The 22,913-nt window shown below is 43.4% G+C and overlaps 2 protein-coding genes across 3 annotated transcripts in view; both read left to right on the top strand.

Annotated features, from left to right (window-relative positions):
• LOC110496124 (uncharacterized) overlaps positions 1–7,359 on the top strand; it is a 65,854-nt gene extending 58,495 nt beyond the window's left edge. The window contains exons 13-22 of the mRNA XM_021571826.3: positions 70–227; positions 1,191–1,317; positions 1,532–1,567; positions 1,695–1,807; positions 2,652–2,781; positions 3,149–3,288; positions 3,395–3,518; positions 3,777–3,935; positions 4,419–4,578; positions 6,243–7,359. Coding sequence (XP_021427501.3) covers positions 70–227; positions 1,191–1,317; positions 1,532–1,567; positions 1,695–1,807; positions 2,652–2,781; positions 3,149–3,288; positions 3,395–3,518; positions 3,777–3,935; positions 4,419–4,578; positions 6,243–6,331 — 1,236 coding nt within the window. The 3' untranslated portion in view covers positions 6,332–7,359. The remainder of the gene's footprint in view (positions 1–69; positions 228–1,190; positions 1,318–1,531; positions 1,568–1,694; positions 1,808–2,651; positions 2,782–3,148; positions 3,289–3,394; positions 3,519–3,776; positions 3,936–4,418; positions 4,579–6,242) is intronic.
• A 561-nt stretch (positions 7,360–7,920) lies between these two features.
• Positions 7,921–22,913, top strand: anxa14 (annexin A14). Of its 2 annotated transcripts, none has more exons than XM_090208512.1 (13): positions 7,921–8,033; positions 10,743–10,782; positions 11,313–11,409; positions 11,557–11,645; positions 11,773–11,886; positions 15,323–15,413; positions 15,600–15,679; positions 18,903–18,941; positions 19,035–19,125; positions 19,214–19,309; positions 19,638–19,693; positions 19,784–19,891; positions 22,353–22,913. In XM_090208512.1, the coding sequence occupies exons 2-13, from the start codon at positions 10,756–10,758 to the stop codon at positions 22,410–22,412; spliced, it is 948 nt and encodes a 315-aa protein (XP_090064638.1). In that variant the 5' UTR covers positions 7,921–8,033; positions 10,743–10,755; the 3' UTR covers positions 22,413–22,913. The 2 variants fall into 2 exon arrangements, with proteins under 2 accessions (XP_090064638.1, XP_021427502.2); XM_021571827.3 differs by lacking the exon at positions 7,921–8,033 and adding an exon at positions 9,931–10,136.

Here is a 22,913-nt window from a genome sequence, read left to right as displayed (position 1 = left end):
ACTGTGCCTAAAGACAACTCCTACCTGGAGCCACAGCATGTGACCTCTGACCCCTCTGTCCCCTTGTAGGACCTGACGGAGCCCATGCTGGTGATGTATGAGCAGCCAGATGAGGAGGAGGAGGTGGTGGAGCAGGAGAACACCTTTGAGGTGACCAAGGCCATTCCTGACGTGGAGCTGTTTGGTTACCACACCACCACGCGCTCCATACAGGTCCTCAGTGGAGCGTAAGTACACACGCTTGTGACGAGCAGCGTTATAGTCTCACGGGGTATAGTCTCACGGGGTATAGTCTATTGTTATATACAAGGGTGAACGTATAATATATTTATTCCCGGTATTGGACCTCCTGTATTTTCTTATGGGCCTAATCATAAGAATTCCATATAGAACCCCTATTAATTCAATGGGATCTCTGTGGGTTCTAGTCCTAAAGATTTGTCCTTTAACTTTTAGAATGCATCACCTTTTTATTGTGTCGTGAACACAGCCAGTCATGATGTTTCATCTGATTTGTCAAACAATCACGTCAAAGGGCTTCTTTAACTAGGATACCCCGCGCACCTTCTTCCACTGGCAACATATTTCCAGCCTCCAACCAGTGGTGAATGTGAAGAGACATCCTGTTACACAAAACAGCACAACGGGGCAATGCCACTGGTGACTGTCATTAGGCCAGGATGTATAAGTCCACTGCCGTCCACACGCGTCTCTGTGTCACTAGCTCATCTCTGCCGTGGCAAAATGTCCGCGCTCTCGTCGACCACATTGCATTTTGGATCGTGCAGTTTTCTTGTCGTTTTCTTTTCATTATTATGATCTAGGCTCATGTTTAACCGGTACAGTGTACCCCCGCTACGTATTTTGCGGGGAAGTTCTACCGGATCGCACCGCCTTACTTTCACCCCTGCTTTATATAGTAATAGCATAGTAATGACGGATATAATGCGTGTGTGTCAGAGGCCTGATAAGTTAATAAGAATATGATCATCACTAGAGCCAATATAGATATGGCTCTGGTAATAACTTGATCCTGGCTGATAAATTAAGAAGAATATGATCATATTTGATAATACCTGGATTTTTTATTACATTATAGGCATAATAAATTAAACACAAGGTCCCTCCAACAGTGATTGAAGGCTGTTAGAGTATTAGTGGAGGTTTGACTCCGTTGTTCTCTCCTTCAGATGGATCGCCTACTCTCACGTGGACTTCTCTGGTGACCAGTATATCCTGGAGAAAGGTTTCTACAGTAACTCTGCTGACTGGGGCTCTTCAGACAACCGCATCTGCTCTGTCCAGCCCATCCTACAGGTGAGTAGGAGCCTGGAGACTCTTTTCTACCGGAGATGACAGTGGAGAGACGGAAACAGACAGGAAAATGAACTGAGAGAACACCCGCGCTGTTTCGCTGCTCCTTCAATGTTGCAATGTTTTGATCGCTTTGTCAGCCTGAGGGGAATATGAAAAGGATGTTTGACATTTTGATGTTTACTCCGTGCACTCAGTTGTCGTGTGTCTGTTTCAGGCTCCGAGTGAAAACCAGGGCAACGTCAGAAGAGAGGTGAGACATCTTGTGCAATCGTATATCCTTCTGCAGTCACGCGATATCTTTTCACTTGAACTATGTCTACGGTAAATGTGACTGATGGTTTAACTCTTTCTTCCTTCGCTGTCTCTGTCCTCCTCAGGTGATGCTGTACACGGAGCCAGATTTCCAGGGCGAATGCCATCTGTGTGACAAGAACGAGGAGTCCCTCTCTGACAAGCTCATCGCCAAGTCCTTCAGAGTGGTGGGAGGAAGGTGGGACGAGACCAACACACACACAGAGCTAACATTCTGGCAGTAGCCAAAGAGAGGAAAGCATGAAGGAGAATTTAGGAGGTTACACAGGCTTAGTGCGCTCTTAGAATTAAAGGTGCTATCTAGAACCAAAAATGGTTATTCGGTTGTCTCCATAGGATAACCCTTTGAGGATCTCCTTTTGGTTCCAGGTAGAATCCTTTTGGGTTCCATAAAGAACCCTTTCCACAGAGGGTTATACATGGATCCCAAAAGAGTTCTACCTGGAAGCAAAAAGGGTTCCACCTAGAACTAAAGAGTTCTCCAATGGGGACAGCCGCAGAATCCTTTAGTAACCCTTTTTTCTAAGAGTGTGGAGATTCATCTTGTTGTTGTTGCCCCGGATAAACACCTCATTCATCTTGTCATGGGCTTGATGATTAGTTGGCGAGTAGAATCCGGTGTGCTTCGTCGGCTGTCACAACAAAAATGTGTACTCTTGGGGGTACTCGATGACCAGAGTTGAGAAACAGTGGGATGGAGGACTTAAAAGAGATGAGCCATCATGGAATTATGACTCTGACAAGTTTATCAACAAGTAAACTGGTGGGAGGAAGGTGGGACAGAACCAACACATGCATGCATGCAGACACACACACCAAGTGTAGTTGACAAAGGTCTGAGAGGGACAAATGTAGGATTAGGAGCGATGGGAGGATACACAGGCTTAGAGGAGATGTAGAGGATGGTATGGAGTGATGAAGGGCCTAGAGATGAGCCAGCACATTATCATAACTGTACTGATGAGCATGTGGGGTTAGTAAATGGGTTTTGAATGGGTTTTGTGTGCACCTCTGTGTCCCAGTTGGGTGGTGTACGAGGGCCGTGAGTATTCAGGGAACCTGTACATCCTGTCGGAAGGAGACTACCCCAACTTCACCAGCATGGGCTGTCCTCCGAACTGTGTCATACGCTCGCTGAAGACTGTCCCACTGGTAAGAACAATCCTCATATACTCGTCCCACTCGTATATAGACTGGCCTTTTCACCTCCCTCTCACCATCACATTTCACTTTGTCTGTCTGTCTCGCACCATTTTATTTTCAATCACTTAATGAATCAATTTGTCCATTATAGTATTTCGGTATGTTTGGCTTAATGCTCCCAGCCTTCTCTCTCCCCCTCCTCTTCCCCATACCATTACTCCTCTCAACCCCATAGCCTGACCCACTGTAACACTGCTCCAGGCTATTCAACCTAATGTATATCGGAGGGGTTGGGGGGGGGGGAGCAGAAGACATCCCGTGTGGACTACTAAAGTCTATCTTAACACTGTATATCTTAATCCCCTTGTTTCCCCAGGTATTCTCAGTGCCCTCCATCTCTCTGTTTGGTCTGGAGTGTTTGGAGGGCAGGGAGATCACAGTGGACACAGAGGTGGTCAATATGCTGGAGGAGGGCTACAACAACCATCTACTCTCTGTCAGAGTCAACCGAGGCTGGTGAGTGTTGCGCGCGTGTGTGTGTGTGTGTGTGTTATTCTGAGTGTTGATATTCTGTGATCTTGTTTAACTCTCTCACCCTATACCTCACTTGCGCTCTTTGCAGCTGGGTGCTGTGTGAGCACAGTAACTACAGGGGGCGCCAGTTCCTATTAGAACCCATTGAAATCACCAACTGGCCCAAGTTCAGTCAGCTCCTCACCATTGGCTCAATGTACCCAGTACTACAGGTTCGTATCTCACTCTACTTCTTTACTTCATTCTGGTTATAATATACACTGTAAGAAAAAAAATGTTTTGCTTAGAATAGTGATCCTGACTAAATCACTGCCATTGTGAGTCAGTTGAACGTTTTCTACGTAGGGACCTAATTTATTATAAGCCTTATAATAAGACATTATAAAATCTCATGCATTCTTATACAAAGTTATGAATCCTTTACGCCACTTCTATTTGCTTTGACATGTGACTGTTTCCATTCCCTGCAGAAGCGGCGCTTCTTCCGCATCAAGAGCAAAGAGCGAGGTCACTTCCTGTCCATCCAGGGCGGCGTGGAGGAAATGAAGTCTGGACGCGTGGTGGTGATCGAGCAGGTGGAGGGCATGAGCGACATCTGGTTCTACCAGGAGGGCCTCATCAAGAACAAGGTATTACTTTGCAAGGAATAAAGTACCTGAACTTTTTTTAAATTTAATTTTCTTTCACCTTTACTGAGGAACCCCTGGGACTCCCTCGCGCAACCCCATGGGTTCCCGGATTACAGTTCTGAAGAAATGCATTTTTGCTGTTTAAAATGTTTTAATAAATGTGATTTGATACCATCCTGGCACTTGATTGATACATTTATCAATCACAATTATTGATTGATTGACCATAGAGGGCTCACACCTGTTTGTCCAGGTAGACATTCGTCTTTGATTAAAAGGCAAAGATGAGCACTGGCATACACTGTAGCCCTTGAGGACCGGAGTTTCCCAGCCCTGGTCTTAGATTCACTTATACATTGACTGTTGAACAATCTGCTAGTCCTATAGTAATCCAAATAAATATGGAAGCTTATTGTGTCTTTCTACTGAAAACAAAGAGAGTTGACCAGAGTTCTACATTCTCTTATGTCCGTCTATCTCTAGTTGGCTCCTACTATGAGCCTGCAGGTGATGGGGAATGTGGAGGCGGGGGCGAAGGTGGTGCTGTGGTCAGAGGCCCGGCAGCCTGTCCAGACCTGGTCAGCCCAGATGAGAGGCACCATCCCCAGCCTTACCTTCCCTGGTATGGTGTTGGACATCAAGGGTGAGACACTACTGTCTTCTTAGGAGGGAAATGATAGGAACTACACACATGATTTGTGCTTTCATGCAATACATGCATTACATGACTAGCTTTTCAAAGACAGCTTGAACTGTAGCCTACACATTTTGTGCTCTTGTAGGAAAGCAGTAACTCCCCATTGCTGACCTATACTTATCTATACTGAACAAAATTAGACCTTTTCCATTCATGATTTAGAGAGTACCCTGACTAAAGCTGAGCAGAATTTACAATAAAAAGCATTTTAGACCTGCGTTGCCTTTTCTGCGTGAAAAACACAAACGCGGCCCCTTTGGCATATGGTTTACATCATTTTCATCCTCATCAAACCATTCAACCATTGACCACTTGTGCCCTGTGGATGGGGGCATTGTCATCCTATACATAGCCATGGTAGCCAAAATAAATAAATGTCTGCAAGAACACAGTGGCCTCCATCATTCTTAAATGGAAGAGGTTTCGAACCACCAAAACTCTTCCTAGGGCTGGCCCGCCCGGCCAAACTGTGCAAACCGGGGAGGAGGGCCTTAGTCAGGAAGGTGACCAAGAACCTGATGGTCACTCTGACAGAGCTCCAGAGTTCCTGTGTGGAGATGGTTGTCCTTCTGGAAGGTGCTCCCATCTCTGCAGCACTCCACCAATCAGGCTTTTATGGTAGAGTGGCCAGACAGAAGCCAGTCCACAGGAAAAGGCACATGACAGCCTGATTGGAGATTGCCAAAAGGCACCTAAAGGCCTCTCAGACCATGAGGAAACAAAAACGATTTAATCAATTTTAGAATAAGGCTGTAATATAACAAAATGTGGAAATAGTCAAGGGAATACTTCCCCGACTGCACTGAACAAAAATATAAATGCAACATATAAAGTTTTGGTTTCACGAGCTGAAATAAAAGATACCAGAATTTTTCCAAAAGCTCAAAAGCTTATTTCTCTCAAATATTGTGAACAAATTTGTTTACATCCCTGTTAGTGAGCATTTCTACTTTGCCAAGATAATCCATCCACCTGACAGTTGTGGGCTATCAAGCAGCTGATTAAACAGCATGATCATTACACAGGTGCACCTGGTGCAGTATTGTCACACAACACAATGCCACAGATGTCTCAAGTTTTGAGGGAGTGTGCAATTGGCAGAAATGTCCACAATATTTTATTTTTTTATTTTTTTTAGTTCAGTGTATATAACTGGGCTAATAACTCGCTAGCTAGCATAGAGTATCAACAAATGTACACGCGCACTGATCTGAACAGCACATTCACTAGCAGGTGATTGAAAGACTGCTCGTGGGCTCCCCACGCCAATAGAATTCTACTCTTGTTGCATTGAAAAGGGACTGATATAATGTTGATTCAATCACGGAAAAAAACATTGATTTATATCGCGTAAACTAATGGGGTGAACTCAGTAAAGTTCAATCTCTTGCGTCTCTGCACGGCCTGGCCTTTCTTCTGGAGGAAGTGGACGGCAGCTTAGAGGGAACATTGCTGCCCCCGTATTTATGGGATGTGATGGGCACATATATAGGACGTAAAGGCTACTGATAAGATATAGATGTATTAAATAGGCATTGTTGATTCAAGAAATAATCACATCACTTATTGATAAGCATGCTATAAATGAATGATATAATTGTATCTCTCAGGTGGCAAGCAGTACGACAGAGACCATGTGGTGATTTTACCAGAGAGTGAGGAGAGGCCTTGCCAACAGTGGGAGTTGGAGCTGCTATAACCTTCCAATAACCTTCCCTCAACCCACACCCTTCACCCGCTCCTCCAATACAATACATTGCAATATCACCAAGCCCTCAGAACTCCTGCTCTTCAGTCTGTGGAGATGGACATTAGGAAGCACCACAGACGTTTAGCCTTGTCATCACCAGGCAACTTCAAGATGATCTGAGAACGTCTTCATTGTAGTTAAAGGGATTTTCTTTCATTCCGTGAAAAATCCTACGAGGATGATCATTTTTTGCCTCGACGCGAGGGCCGCAGCATACGAACGACTCGACAATAAACAACCAGCGCCTTTTGAATCGACTGGAGAGGATGGGAAGGATAATGCTCCCCCCCCCTCCTCCTCCTTAAATATGTATATTTGGATTATTCTATTTACAGACATTCAACCCTATCAGATTCTTCCTTGACTTGGATGGTATGACCCGGCTTACCCACACACAGTAGTGGACTTAACCATTCACTTGAACTCACCAATGATTATTGGGAAGGTCCAAGTTACATCTACCAGATGGTACATTATCTGTGGCTATATGCAGTATATTAAAGGTGGATTCATAAAGGAAGCCACATCTATGCACATTATTTTCTGAATTGACTTAAGATTTTTTTTTTGTATTTTGTTTGACTATGCAGTGTACTACGTTTTGGGAAAACATTGGATGGGAAGTGTATTCGTGATGCAGTATAATACATACACAATACATATAATAATGTATGATGCAGTATAATGACCCTGTGGGCTTTTATGCAGTTCTTCTCTAATGCTACAAGTATGTTCATCAAGTTGGTGTTTCTATTCCACTATGGTATTACGTCTGTATTTGCATAGATATTAATCATACATTGCCATTCACTGTCAACATACAGGTTGCTCTATTTGTTATATAACACCAAATGCCTTGCTTCTCTGTGCAATCTTTTATACCAAAAATATGTGAATGGAAATAAACGTGTTTTTAAAATATCAAGTTTAAATAAGAAATAAAACATATCAATTGTTGAAGTGCTGTTCACCTGAAATGTGTCTTGTTCTTTCGTAGATCTTCAATTATAGATGCTGTCATGTATTCTGTGTCATCCAATGCTTTCACATGTTATTATAATACAGACCGGTCAGAGGTGAGCAGTGGTACTGTGTCTGACCATCATCTAGATTGGCTATCAGGATCCACACAGACATAATCTAGAAAGACTGAGCAAGCTGTCCTGAATACCATGGTGATGTGCGTACAAGATACAGGACTGTTAAGAGCGAGACAAGTCAACTGATAGTATAGTATGTGACCCTACTCTGTACAGAACATACTATGCATAAGTACATACTTTGTAGATCCAGGTTAAATGCATAAGGATTTATTAGTAGTCTAATCCTTCACAGAATGGCACATCTCAAGCCTGCATTTATACATACAGTACAATGAACTAAATGGCAATAAAGGTAAGACATAATGATACTGGATACATTTTAAAATGGTGACTTTCATATCCGGCAAGCTAAAGTGGAACAATCGTGCATCATATCCGTCCAACCGATACACACCGAATACGTCCCATTGTTGACAGTGGACACACACAGTAAAACCCACATATCTCATTTCACTCTGCTCCAGGAACAGAGTACAGACAATATCCTAGGCACTAGGTGGACACAGTAAGGAAGAGAGTGGAACTTTCCAAGTTCCTCACCAAACCAGGTAAGCACTGTATTTGTAATGGAAACCCAGCTGCCTCTTTGTCTAGTAAATGTACTTATCAGTAATAATGTGTAAATGTACTTATCAGTAATAATGTGTAAATGTACTTATCATTAATAATGTGTAAATGTACGTATCAGTAATAATGTGTAAATGTATGTATTAGTAATTTAAAAAAATATATTTTTTACCTTTATTTAACCAGGCAAGTCAGTTAAGAACAAATTCTTATTTTCAATGACGGCCTGGGAACAGTGGGTTAACTGCCTGTTCAGGGGCAGAACGACAGATTTGTACCTTGTCAGTTCGGGGGTTTGAACTCGCAAGCTTCCGGTTACTAGTCCAACGCTCTAACCACTAGGCTACCCTGTAATAATGTGTAAATGTACTTATCAGTAATAATGTGTAAATGTACTTATCAGTAATAATGTGTAAATGTACTTATCAGTAATAATGTGTAAATGTATGTATCAGTAATAATGTGTAAATGTACTTATCAGTAATAATGTGTAAATGTACTTATCAGTAATGATGTGTAAATGTATGTATCAGTAATGATGTGTAAATGTATGTATCAGTAATAATGTGTAAATGTACTTATCAGTAATGATGTGTAAATGTATGTATCAGTAATGATGTGTAAATGTATGTATCAGTAATAATGTGTAAATGTACTTATCAGTAATAATGTGTAAATGTACTTATCAGTAATGATGTGTAAATGTCATTGTAAATCACCAGCTTGTTTCATGTGGCTGTAAATATGCGTCTCTTTACATTGGCGCCGCCGCCAACACACCATCCCCTCTGTGTCGCTCTCTCCCTCTGTCTCCCTCTCTCATTTCAAGTCCAATAATCTTTGACTGAGTCACGTGGAAATACAGAGAGAAGTAGAATGTTGTCTCTCTCGCTCTCTGTAATGTTAAACGGGAGGAACAAGGCTGTTGAATGGATATCTGATCTTAGGGGGTTTCACAGTCCTGGGTGTTGCATGGCTTCTTTGTTGGACTCTGTCCATTCTAAACATGAAGGTTTCAGTCCCTCTTGTTTAAATTAAGAGGAAACGCCAAGATTCAGGTGCTACAAGTTAAGTTAATAAACATATTGGACAGAAGGGTCAAATCAGATGTTTTCTGTTTTAGTATTGTCCTGAATTCACCTGAAATGTATTTGGGCTTTGTTTTACCTGGATTGTGGTCAGAATTTGATACATGTTCTTTCTTCTTTACAATTCTCTCACAAAGGAAAGTCTTTTGATTCGATTCAGTCAAAACCGGACATTTCGTTTCTGTGGTAAAGGTTGAGGAAAACTTCCTTGCCCTGCACAAAACCTCACCCTCATAAGCGTTCAAAGGCGGCGTTTACCTTTGCAAGAAGGAACTTACCCCGGACACCCGGATAACAGATCTGATTGAATAGGCCAGGGTTTCCCATACTTGGTGCACGTTTTGGTTTTAGCTCTGGCACTACACAGCTGATTCACATAGTCAACTCATCATCAAGCTTGGGTCATCTGTGTGTCCCGAGGATGGAGTTTGGGAAACTCTGGAATAGACTCCTAGATTGTGAGCTGGTTTGGTATGTTGAATGGTGAGGTTAGTTATCTTGTGGCTTATCTTGTAGATTCTTCGATTAAACTCAGCTGTTCATAATGCCATTCATGACATCTTCCTTTACCCCAATCAAAGTATTCCCTGCTTAAAGATACCCTCCTATTACTATTACTATTACTATTATGGACCGTTATTAGTTATCATTTTTATGGTCAACTTTGTCAAGTCAAATGTATTTTTAAAGCCCTTTTGACATCAGCAGATGTTCAAGGGTCTCTTGGCCTTAACCAGATAGCCCAGATATCTCCTCAGCTAGGAATGTTAGACATTTCCTAGTTATCTACGCGAGTTGCCATAGATATCTGACGGACCAATGGCAATGACCTGCGTGTGGGTCCTGAGCTCTCATTGGTTCAAAAATAGGATTTTTGCAAGAGGAATTTGAGTGGAAGAGAAGGAGGCGGGTGCAGTAAGGGCAGTTTTGTTGTTGTAAGGGCAGTTTAGCTACTTGCTCACCTTTCGTTCTGACTACTGGTTGTCTTTGTCACAGGTAGGAACTAGTACTATTATTATTTGTCTGAGTGTGTATATTAGTGACCATATTGCCAAATTACAAAAATGTGAGTGACTTTAGAGTGGTTTCTGTTTTTTGGGCAGGCATCCTTTATGAATTTCAGACTTTTATGATGTGGGCTAAGTTCAAGTTTTATTGCCACATACACAAGTATAGTGAAATGCAAGCTCTATCAAACAGTGCAGTAATCAATATCAAAATAGTATAACAAATACAAATATATATAAAGAAAAGCCAAGAAATAAGAAAGAGGACATTGGTTACACTTTCTATGAACCATCTGTATATAAGGCATATTTAATGCATTTATAGTGTCTTCTACACTATAAATAATTTTTAGACTTAATAAACCTTAATTACAGGTGGTGATTGTGTAAAACACACTTCTATAAAGGCTATCAATGCATTTAACAACACTTAACAAATGCATTTCATTTGACTTATGATGGCTCATGACTGCTTCGGTGATCAAATCTGAGTTTTCAGCAATGACACGTTCCCTCATTCCTCACATGTCTGCATTCATGCGTGAAACAGTGGTGTAGTTGTATTAAATGGTCTCTCTCGTTTCCTCTTTCGTAGGTGAAATTCAGACATGGACATGGAGTACTTGCCATCCTACGTGAGTGTTAGGAATCTCTGTCCCCTTTGTCTATCCATCTTTCATCTCTTCTTTATCTGTCGACATCTCTGCATCTTAGTTTCGTCACTTTTTCATTCGTCTTACCTGTCCTACCGCCTCTTTTTCCTGCACGATGGTTGACGATTGTAGGTTTAGAATTCTTACTATCCTCCATTGTGAAATGGAAGCGTGTGAAACCTTCAGGATAATGTCCGCCCAGGCAAAATGCACATTTGCCGGTTTCACTCCCCTCTCTCTCCCTCACAGTCCTCATCTTGTCACTGTTTGGCTGAGCTCTCTCTCACTCCACTTTCTCACTCCCCTTTCTCACCCCCCCTCCTCATCTGACTCCTTGTCCTTCCACTTAACTATTTTCTTCACCCTCTTCCATTTTGTCCCCTTTCCAATGCCTTTTCTCTGTCTTCCCCTTCCCCTCTATCTGTCTATTTCCCCTATCGTCGCCCTCTATCCTCTCCTCCATTGGCCTTGCCCTTCCTCTCTCACTCATTATTTCGCTGGTCCTCTCCTAGGAGATGTCCTGGGGTACCTTGGGTACTATAAGGCCCTTCCTTAACTTCCATGCTAAGAGAGATGCTCTGAACATTCAGGCTGCTCTGGAACAGAAAGGTACAGCCTCAGTCATCATAACTCATAATGATTATAAAGTATATGGGCTTCAAGGCTCGTTTTGTTCTACCCTTGGGTATTAGAAATTATTTGCATTATTTTATTTAAAAAATTCTTAACAAGATCTCCTTTCCGGTCTGATTACAGATGCACCTACTCTGATAAAAATCCTGACCAACCGCAGCAATGCTCAAAGACAAATCATCGCTCAGATCTTCAAAACCATCACCGAGAAGGTAACTAGTAACTACAATACTGGGACATGGTTACCCACTTCAAATCCTAAACTCAGCCATTACAGCTAAAAATTCCAAACTGACCATAGTTCAGACACACTGACTATGTGTTGTCCCCCTGAACCAGGAGCTGTCCTCTGGGCTGAAGAAGGCCCTGTCTGGGGAGTTGGAGAATTTGCTGTTGGCCTTGCTGATGACCCCACTGCAGTTTGAGGCCTATCGTCTGAGACAATCCATGGAGGTGAGGGATGGTTGGACAGATGGAGACAGGAGAAAGAGGGTGGAAGGGAGAGATAGATAGAGAGAGAGACTTTTTAAATAAAACAAATACCTTTATTGGTCCAATAATTTACATCACTTTAGTACACTCTTTACTACATTGTAACAGTAATAAACAGTTCAAACCAAGCCACTCCTCGTCGTCCACTGTACATAGAACCCCACACCTCTACAAGGTCCCCCAGATGGTTCACCACAGTAAGCATTATCCAGTGTCAGCCGAACTCTGTGATCCTTACATCCCACCCGCTGCATATCATACTTTCTGGTCTTCAACACTGCCATTTTTAACTAGGACATCCCTGCTCTGCCCCACTGTATCCCCCCAGTAAGTCTAGGACATCCTGCTCTGCCCCACTGTATCCCCCCAGTAAGTCTAGGACATCCTGCTCTGCCCCACTGTATCCCCCCAGTAAGTCTAGGACATCCTGCTCTGCCTCACTGTAGCCCCCCAGTAAGTCTAGGACATCCTGCTCTGGCCCACTGAAGCCCCCCAGTGGGAAAAAGGACATCCTGCTCTGGCCCACTGTTGCCCCCCAGTAAGTATAGGACATCCTGCTCTGCCCCACTGTAGCCACCCAGTAAGTCTAGGACATCCTGCTCTGGCCCACTGAAGCCCCCCAGTGGGAAAAAGGACATCCTGCTCTGGCCCACTGTTGCCCCCCAGTAAGTCTAGGACATCCTGCTCTGCCCCACTGTAACCCCACCAGTAAGTATAGGACATCCTGCTCTGCCCCACTGTTGTCCCCCAGTAAGTATAGGACATCCTACTCTGCCCCACTGTAGCCCCCCAGTAAGTCTAGGACATCCTGCTCTGGCCCACTGTAGCCCCCCAGTAAGTCTAGGGCATCCTGCTCTGGCCCACTGTAGCCACCCAGTAAGTCTAGGACATCCTGCTCTGGCCCACTGTAGCCACACAGTAAGTCTAGGACATCCTGCTCTTGCCCACTGTAACCCCCCAGTAAGTCGAGGATATCTTGCTCTGCCCCACTGTAGCCCCCCAGTAAGTCTAGGACATCTTGCTCTGGCCCACTGTAGCCCCCGAGTAACTCTAGGACATCCTGCACTGGCCCACTGTAGCCCCCGAGTAAGTCTAGGACATCCTGCACTGGCCCACTGTAGCCCCCCAGTAAGTCTAGGACAACCTGCTCTGGCCCACTGTAGCCACCCAGTAAGTCTAGGACATCCTGCTCTGCCCTACTGTAGCCCCCCAGTAAGTCTAGGACATCCTGCTCTGCCCCACTGTAGCCACCCAGTAAGTCTAGGACATCCTGCTCTGCCCCACTGTAGCCACCCAGTAAGTCTAGGACATCCTGCTCTGCCCCACTGTAGCCACCCAGTAAGTCTAGGACATCCTGCTTTGCCCCACTGTAGCCACCCGGTAAGTCTAGGACATCCTGCTCTGGCCCACTGTACCACCCAGTAAGTCTAGGACATCCTGCTCTGCCCCACTGTTGCCACCCAGTAAGTCTAGGACATCCTGCTCTGGCCCACTGTAAGCCCCCCAGTAAGTCTAGGACATCCTGCTCTGGCCCACTGTAGCCCCCCAGTAAGTCTAGGACATCCTGCTATGGCCTACTGTTGCCCCCCAGTAAGTCTAGGACATCCTGATCTGCCCCACTGTAGCCCCCCAGTAAGTCTAGGACATCCTGCTCTGGCCCACTGTAGCCCCCCAGTACGTCTAGGACATCCTGCTCTGGCCCACTGTTGCCCCCCAGTAAGTCTAGGACATCCTGATCTGCCCCACTGTAGCCCCCCAGTAAGTCTAGGACATCCTGCTCTGGCCCACTGTAGCCCCCCAGTAAGTCTAGGGCATCCTGCTCTGGCCCACTGTAGCCACCCAGTAAGTCTAGGACATCCTGCTCTGGCCCACTGTAGCCCCCCCAGTAAGTCTAGGGCATCCTGCTCTGGCCCACTGTAGACCCCCAGTGGGAAAAAGGGCATCCTGCTCTGGGCCACTGTTGCCCCCCAGTAAGTCTAGGGCATCCTGCTCTGGCCCACTGTAGCCCCCCAGTAAGTCTAGGTCATTCTGCTCTGGCCCACTGTAGCCACCCAGTAAGTCTAGGACATCCTGCTCTGGCCCACTGTAGCCCACCAGTAAGTCTAGGACATCCTGCTCTGGCCCACTGTAGCCCCCGAGTAAGTCTAGGACATCTTCCACTGGCCCACTGTAGCCCCCGAGTAAGTCTAGGACATCCTGCACTGGCCCACTGTAGCCCCCGAGTAAGTCTAGGACATCCTGCACTGGCCCACTGTTGCCCCCCAGTAAGTCTAGGACATCCTGCACTGGCCCACTGTTGCCCCCCAGTAAGTCTAGGACATCTTGCTCTGGCCCACTGTAGCCCCCCAGTAAGTCTAGGACATCCTGCACTGGCCCACTGTAGCCCCCCAGTAAGTCTAGGACATCCTGCTCTTGCCCACTGTAGCCACCCAGTAAGTCTAGGACATCCTGCTCTGCCCCACTGTAGCCCCCCAGTAAGTCTAGGACATCCTGCTCTGGCCCACTGTAGCCCCCCAGTAAGTCTAGGACATCCTGCTCTGCCCCACTGTAGCCACCCAGTAAGTCTAGGACATCCTGCTCTGCCCCACTGTAGCCACCCAGTAAGTCTAGGACATCCTGCTCTGCCCCACTGTAGCCCCCCAGTAAGTCTAGGACATCCTGCTCTGCCCCACTGTAGCCACCCAGTAAGTCTAGTACATCCTGCTCTGGCCCACTGTAGCCACCCAGTAAGTCTAGGACATCCTGCTCTGGCCCACTGTGGCCCCCCAGTAAGTCTAGGACATCTTGCTCTGGCCCACAGTTGCCCCCAAGTAAGTCTAGGACATCCTGCTCTGGCCCATCTCCTCATAACCAACCCTTCCCTCTTCTCCCAGTTCACCTCAAACAATAGAAAAGCCATGCTAACCTCCTCCACATCTCCCTCCCTCTTGACAAACACTGCCACATCATCAGCATAAGCCAGCACTTAACTGAACCCTACCTACTGTCCCCGGAACTGGCATCCCCTACAGCCTCTCCCTCAGCCTACACAGCAGTGGTTATATAGCTAGACAGGAGAGCTGACTCGAGAGTGGACACACCTGTATAATCCCTCTTCTAACTGGGAATGGCCGGCTCAGCCCACCCCCCACATTTACCATAACTGAAGCCCCAGAGGACAATGATCTAAACCCACTACCCAGGCCAAATGCTTTCATGTTCCTAAACAGATAGGCATGCCACACTTTCAAAAGTTTTATCTTCATCAATAGAAATGAGTCCAAGATCCTGATCATACATCCTAGTGAAGTCTGTGAGGGAGGGCAGGTGCATGGAACATTGATCAGACATACTGTAAATGTGCAGATGAGCAATGTACAGTAATTGAAATGAGAAAGTGTATTTTTATTATATCCAGGGCATTGGGACAGATGAGGAGGGTTTGCTAGAGATTCTGTGCACTAGGTCACCCAAGGCGCTTGCCAACATCACCTCCACCTACAAGGAGCGTAAGTTACAACACTTCAAGGATATTATAAAAGACACCATTATCTATATCGCTGCAATCCCTTCATAACACCGCAATGGCAGAATTGCTCTTCCATCAATACAGTTCTACTGTGATATGTTCTAATGAGATCATCACCAAAGTATTCAGAGGCCAAATAATGTCCCCATAACTTGTGTGTGTTTAGAGTATGATAAGGATCTAGAGACGGACCTGAAGGGTGAGACCAGTGGGGACTTTGCCAAACTCGTCCTGGCCTTACTCAAGGTAAACCTTTGTCCCTCTCCTCTCCCAGACAGAAATCCTCTTCACTGAAGCATTGTTATAAGACACCAACAAGATCCTCTGAAAGATTGTCTGATAAATGACTAAATTGTACATGTACAATTTAACCCTTGTGTAGTCTTAGCACTCTGTATACTCCCCTTGTCCTAAGGGTAAAAAATAAATACCCGCCTTCAATAAACCCCTAAAATAAAGCAGCTTAATTGAATTTTAAACCCCAAATCTATTTTGCATGAAGAAACAACCGGTCATTCATCACAAACTTTGTGAATATCTGGGTTTTACCTCTTCACAATGCAGAAAGACTGAATTTAATCAGTGGACACCACTTTTTATTACAACACACCTGTCACAATTGTTTTCTTTACTAAAGTAGAGGTTTATTATTATTGCTAAAGGTACTGCATAGGTGTAAACATACATTTTTAGCAAGATATAGCACATATTCAGCCTAAGAAAATAGCAGAAATGTGCAGAAAGTAGTTTTGAATGCATTTTATTGAAGGGAAACAATAACAGTCTTGAACGTTTTTGGCAACATAGTGATATATTCTTATATACTGTACAATGAGGAATTCAACTCCCATTTTTTTAACCATTGCCCCCACCCACAAGGTGTATAAACAACAACAATAAATAAGAATAAAATAATAGATACAAAACAAAAATGTGAAGAACATTAATCAATCAACTCTAATTAGCACATGTAGGACAATATGCAAGTGTGTGTGCATGGACTTTGCAGATGTATTTCTCACATGTGCAGCACATAGTATTTGTTTTACAGTCCTTCTTTGGGGGACAGAATTGGCATCTCCTCCTCTTGCCTGCCCCAGCTGCAGCCTCAGGTGGATAAGGACAAGATTCAGCCCCCTGAACAGCTTTCACAAGCGCTGCAGAGGATGCTCTGCGGGGGAGGTGCTCCCTTCTTTGAATGTGTGGGGTTATAAGTACCTGTCCCAGCTGCTTCAGGAACACCCTCCACTTGTTCCACTTATCAGGCATCCAGGTAGGGTTGATATTGTTCCATATCATGAAGGCATTGCATGAGGACACATCAATGATATAATGGAAGATGACCACCAGGGGCCAGCGGGCAGTCCTTCAGCTGTAAGTTCCAATCATCTTGTCCAGGTTGTCCACACCTCCTTTGTTGTGGTTGTAGGCCAGGATGATGTCTGGCTTCCTCTTCTCACAATCACTGATCTCAGCCGTTTTGTGCAGTGGACGACCACATTCCTTTTTCTTTTTAGGGCGTTAAGATACTAGAGTGGTGGTGGGGGTGAAGGCAAACTTTGATGAGAAAGCCTCTCCCCCTTGTTGCAAGGAGTGCAGGTGGGAGCTCAAGTTTGTTTTTTAGTACTGTGCCAACCATGGTGATCTTCCTCTTCAGGAGCTGCTGGTTGTGTGCATTTTGTTTTTTGTGTGTTTTTATGGTGTGCAAATGATTTTATAACTGCCGGGACAGAAATGACCCTAAGACAATCTTTGTACCCTGGTGGTGTACAGCTTTCATGGAAATAAGAACAAAGGCAATGTTTCACATTTTTTTAATGTTGGGGTCACTCAAGGAAAAGCAATCAAATTTCAAGTTGAAAAATATCATTTAGGGGGTTTTCTCTGCTTTTAAACATAGTGGCTGGTCATTTTTGACCCATAAATCTTCTTAGGGCTGCAATCCCGTTAACGGGATCGATATGACAACAGCCAGTGAAAATGCAGGGCGCCAAATTCAAAACAACAGAAATCTCATAATTAAAATTCCTCAAACATACATGTATCTTATACCGTTTTAAAGGTAATCTTGTTGTTAATCCCACTACAGTGTCCGATTTCAAACAGGCTTTACAGCGAAAGCACCACAAACGATTGTTAGGTCAGAGCCAAGCCTCAGAAAAACCCTGCCATTTTTCCAGCCATAGAGAGCAGTCACAAAAAGCACACATAGAGATAAAATGAATCACTAACCTTTGATGATCTTCATCAGATGACACTCAAAGGACTTCATGTTACAAAACACATGTATGTTTTGTTTGATAAAGTTCATATTTATATATTTTTTTAAGTATAAATTGGCGCGTTACGTTCACGAGTTCCAAAAACATCCGGTGATATTGCAGAGAGCCACATCATTTTACAGAAATACTCATTATAAATGTTGATAAATACAATTGTTAGACATGGACATATAGATATACCTCTCCTTAATGCAACTGCTGTGTCAGATTTCAAAAAAACTTTACGGAAAATGCAAACCATGCAATAATCTGAGACGGCACTCACAAAATAAATAAAATTATCCGCCATGTTGGAGTCAACAGAAATCAGAAATCACATTATAAATATTCCCTTACCTTTGACGATCTTCATCAGAATGCACTCCCAGGAATCGCAGTTCCACAACAATTGCTTGATTTGTTCGATAATGTCCATTATTTATGTCCAAGTAGCTACTTTTGTTAGGGCGTTTAGTACACAAATCCAAACGCTCGTGCAGGTCCATACGAACGTCGGACGAAAAGTTATATTACAGGTCAAAGAAACTTGTCAAACTAAGCATAGAATCAATATTTAGGATGTTGTTATATTAAATCTTCAATAAAGTTCCAACCGGAGAATTCCTATGTCTGTAGAGAAGCCATCGCTATCATGTGAAATGCGCGTGACCAGGAACTGGCTCTCTGCCAGACCACTGACTCAAAGAGCTTCCATCCGGGCTCTACAACACAATATAAGCTTCATTCAAGTTTCTAAAGACGGTGGACATCTAATGGAAGCCCTAGGAAGTGCAACTTTATCCATATCCCACTGTGTATTCACAGTGGGATACTGTGCAAACTGTGTTGAAAATCGACCAACCTCAGATTTCCCACTTCCTGTTTGGATTTCTTCTCAGGTTTTTGCCTGCCATATGAGTTCTGTTATACTCGCAGACATCATTCAAACAGTTTTAGAAACGTCAGAGTGTTTTCTATTCAATACTAATAATACTATGCATATGGTGTATTAGCAACTGGGACTGAGGAGCAGGCCGTTTACTCTGGGCACCTTTCATCCAAGCTACTCAATATTGCCCCTGCAGCCATAAGAAGTTAAGACAACACAAGGGTTAATTAAGCAAATAATATAATTAAAAATGTTTAGAAATACTGATCTTGATCCCACTCTCTTCCTCTCTATTCCTCTACTGCTTCACACTCAATAGAAGAAAAAGGTAGTAGGAATGGTGCAAAGAGACACAGAGGTACGTACAGTGTGTAAAGCACGAGTGTACTACACCATGTATTTTTGAGTGGTGTGTGTGTGTGTTTAATCGTATGTGCTTGTGACTGAGCAGGCTCTCGCTGAAGCTATCAATCAGGCGAAGGCAGATCCTGGACCATGGATCACCATTCTGACTACCAGAGACTCTGAACATCTTAACAAAGGTGTGTGTGTGTGGTTTTACTGTGTATGCATGTGTGTGGGCCTTTTTTAGATTGAACTTTATGTAACACTGTTGTGTTGTGCGTGCAGTGTTCGTCAATTTGGAGAGTGAGAAGCAAGAGACAGTGGATAAAGCAATAGAGAAAGCATTCAGTGGAGATGTGAGACTTGGGCTGAAAACATTGGGTAAAACACTGGAATGTGTGTGCATGTGTGTGGGTATGCATCCCTGTGTGTGTGTGTGTGTGTGTGTGTGTGTGTGTGTGTGTGTGTGTGTGTGTGTGTGTGTGTATGTGTGTGTGCGTGTGTGTGTGTGTGTGTGTGTGTGTCATGTGTTTCATGTGTACATCTATCTTACATCATATGCTTACATCATTACTAATGAAATGGATGTCTGGTGAAAACGTGCCCTCAAGCAGCAGAGCACAGAGTGCACTGTACATACAGTAGAGGTATGTGAATATGGGCAGGGACTCACACACAAAGGATCACTAACCTTTCTCTCTGATAACAGTGCGTTGCATACAGAGCCCAAACCTCTACCTGGCTCAGAGACTGGAGACCATGAAGGTAAACGTGTTCCGAACACATGAGTCCGTCTGTCCGTCCGTCTTGTCTTTGGGGGTGTTTGGTTGGTTAAACTCTGTTTGTACCCTCCAGGCAGCCATAGTCCAGGGGGTGATGGTGTCCCACAGTGAGGAGGATCTGCTGTGTGTGAGAGTGGCTTATCTCAGACAGACGGGCACCTCACTCTATACAGCCCTACAGGTCAGGCACACACATACGCATGGACACACACACACATATACAATCATATGTACACTGTATGTGTACCCAGTGGTGTAGTGGGGTCTACAGGCAGGTATACCCACTTTTAAAAAAAATGGTCATTGCCAATACTCACGTCTTCATCCCCACTGATACGAATCAAAGTATTGTAGTAGAGGTATACGCCGTATCATATATTATATTACGGGAGACAATTTTAGTGCTCATCAATGCATTCTCTACCAGAACATTGGTTGGCCCTCTTTGATGTCACATAGGTTAATACATTGCTGTGTTTTCCCACTGTACCTAACAGCAATACTAAACTTTAGACATCTGAGTTACCACCCCCGGTCTCGGGGATGGTTAACTCTGGAAATCTATTTGGTCTCTACTGAGTTAAATCAGCTTTTAGTTTTCTTGCACCTTATTTGTGGAACAATCTTCACATGTTCTTAAATGTGAGGTTCTGGTGCCTAGAGGGCATTTCAGAAAGCTGATTGAGGATGTTATTACTGATGAATGAACGTTCTTCTTCTTCCTGCTTGCATTTTGTATCTGTATTTTGATGTGTGTATTTTCTGTAGTTCAGGACTCATCTGCGAAAGAGATCTTGGTCTCAATATGACTCCCTGATAAAATAAAGGTTCAATCCAAAAAAATATTATGTAGAACAAATAGAGAAATCATGCATAAAGAAGCCTACACAAATGCAGCTCTCAAACCCTTCTTCTCCGTCTTACATCACCCACTATTGACTTCATGTGAACTACAGATGTAGGAGCTTACTTTGTGATTTGATTTGATCACTCATTTTGATGTTTTAAAAAGGCTTCTAAAGTTTTTAAATACCATTTTGGAAATTCAGACCCCTACAAAAATAACCATTAATTATAATCCACATAATAATTCACATTTCCTGTTGCTGCAGGATTATTTTCCTGCTGAAGTAAACTAGCTCCAATTAAGATCCTACATCTGTACAATCCCGACGCTGTGTATTACGTTTAGAAACGTCAATAATCATTGCTTTCAAACCATTTTTTTAAAAACATATGCTGATATGCCTCTTATCTTTCATATCAGAGAGAAATGTGATTTCACATTTTAAAAAGATTCACTTACTGTAGCAGTTTGGCACAGATCCACACGGCTGCTGTGCCTCCAGCCGAAGAACGACGCTTCACCTCAATTTCCTCCCCAGTTGCACTCCCTTTGCTGACGCAAACTTCTCCAATGACGTCATCACGCTAGAGCAGGGCTGTCCATCCCTGTTCCTGGAGAGCTACCATCCTGTAGGTTTTCACTCCATCCCTCATCTAGATTACCTGATTCTAATAATTAGCTGGTTGAGAAGCTGAATCAGGTTAGTTACAACTGGGGTTGGAGTGAAAACCTACAGGAGGGTAGCTCTCCAGGAACAGGGATGGACAGCCCTGCGCTAGAGCATCCTAGCATCCCTATTGCATCCCAGAGCAAATCTAAACAGACATTGTCATTTATTATAGGTTATATTAACTAGGTCTTTTATTTAGTTTTCCTCATAACATATTTGATCATTTCTGTTTATTTATACTTGTCTTCATTTCTTGTTGTATATGCATTTTTGTGTTCTTTAATGTCTTCCTCAACTAATTGCTGCACCTGGTCGTTCATCAGAGCCTTCTGTGGACCATGTGTTGTTCTCCAGGACGAGGCTGATAAATCAGTCCACAAAATCACAGTCGATTGTAATGCAATCATCAGGCAGTGAAGTGTAGATGGAAAGTGTGTCAAGTAATTTGGAACTGATTTTTATTTCTTTAAGATCCATCTGAAATATGTTCAGCTTAATGGCAAGAGAAATGTTGTTGTCATAAATCATGTCTGATATACGCTACCGTTCAAAAGTTTGGAGTCACTTAGAAATGTCCTTGTTTTTGAAAGAAAAGCATTAGAATTAGAAATTAGAATAATTAGAAAGTAAGTTCAATATGGGCATATATAGTTTGAAAATAGTAATCATGACTTTGTGGCTGTGTTAACTAGTGATGACCGTGCAAGGATGGTCTACCAGTCTCTTAACATCCAATTTGTGAGAGTGAAAACCTGAAAGAAATTTAGGACAAAGTATATATTTTTCTCACACAGGGTGCCTTTCCTTCACCGGGCTGGCCATTTGGGAAATTTTGGGCAGAAATAGAGTATGCCCACTTCTCCAGGCACCACTACACCACTGTGTGTACCCACCAGATGTAATGCACATTTAGACTCCCACATGTACACACACTTATCTGCATGCCAGTAGCACACCTGTTTGAGGAATGAAAAACAAAATCTATGTATTTATTTCCTGTAACAAATACAGTAGAAAGGCATGTCAATGAAAGTACCTATTTACAGTATCTCAACCAAGCAGCACAGTCTTTCAATAAAAATAATGACTTTTTTTTTTTTTTTATGTTCCATGGTTTTTCAACAGAAACAATTCAAAGGTGATCACCTACAAGCACTGCTGGCTATCTGTCGATCTGAAGACTAAAGGAATGAGTTTTGTGTACAATTTCACATTAGCTCAGCCTACACATTACTATTCACATTTGAGTATTTACAGTAGACAGATGTAGGATCTTAATTTGAGCCAGTTTGCTACAGCAGGAAAATAATCCTGCAGCAACTGGATATGTGAATTGTTATGTGGATTATAATTAATACCAAATATTGTAGCGGTTGATACATTTTCGTGAGGAAAAATCAAGTCTGAAATCAAGTGAAAATTACAAACTTCAGGAGTCTTTTTAAACATTACATTCCCTGCAATTGCAGGAAAGTTCTCCTTCAACACGGGGATCGAATTAAGATCCTACATCTGTATTGCTCTATGTGTCATTCCTGCACGGTAATGCAAGAAAATCTAACTTTGTCCTATTGCTAATGCTCATAATGCCTAATGTCACAGTAAAGTCACACCTTCAAGTGTACTTTCATTTGAAGTGTACTTCCATACATACTTTTATGAAAATAAAAATTGGATTACAATGAA

Source organism: Oncorhynchus mykiss, chromosome 18, assembly GCF_057628025.1.
Source record: "Oncorhynchus mykiss isolate SJ-2025 chromosome 18, ASM5762802v1, whole genome shotgun sequence".
Lineage (NCBI taxonomy): Eukaryota > Metazoa > Chordata > Actinopteri > Salmoniformes > Salmonidae > Oncorhynchus > Oncorhynchus mykiss.
This window is presented reverse-complemented; position numbering and strand designations above follow the sequence as displayed.

Coding starts and splice junctions, on each gene's coding strand:
- anxa14 (XM_090208512.1), top strand. CDS start 10,756: ATGGACATGGAGTACTTGCCATCCTAC. Junction 10,783..11,312: donor TGGAGTACTTGCCATCCTAC/GTGAGTGTTAGG, acceptor GTCCTCTCCTAG/GAGATGTCCTGGGGTACCTT. Junction 11,410..11,556: donor GGCTGCTCTGGAACAGAAAG/GTACAGCCTCAG, acceptor GTCTGATTACAG/ATGCACCTACTCTGATAAAA.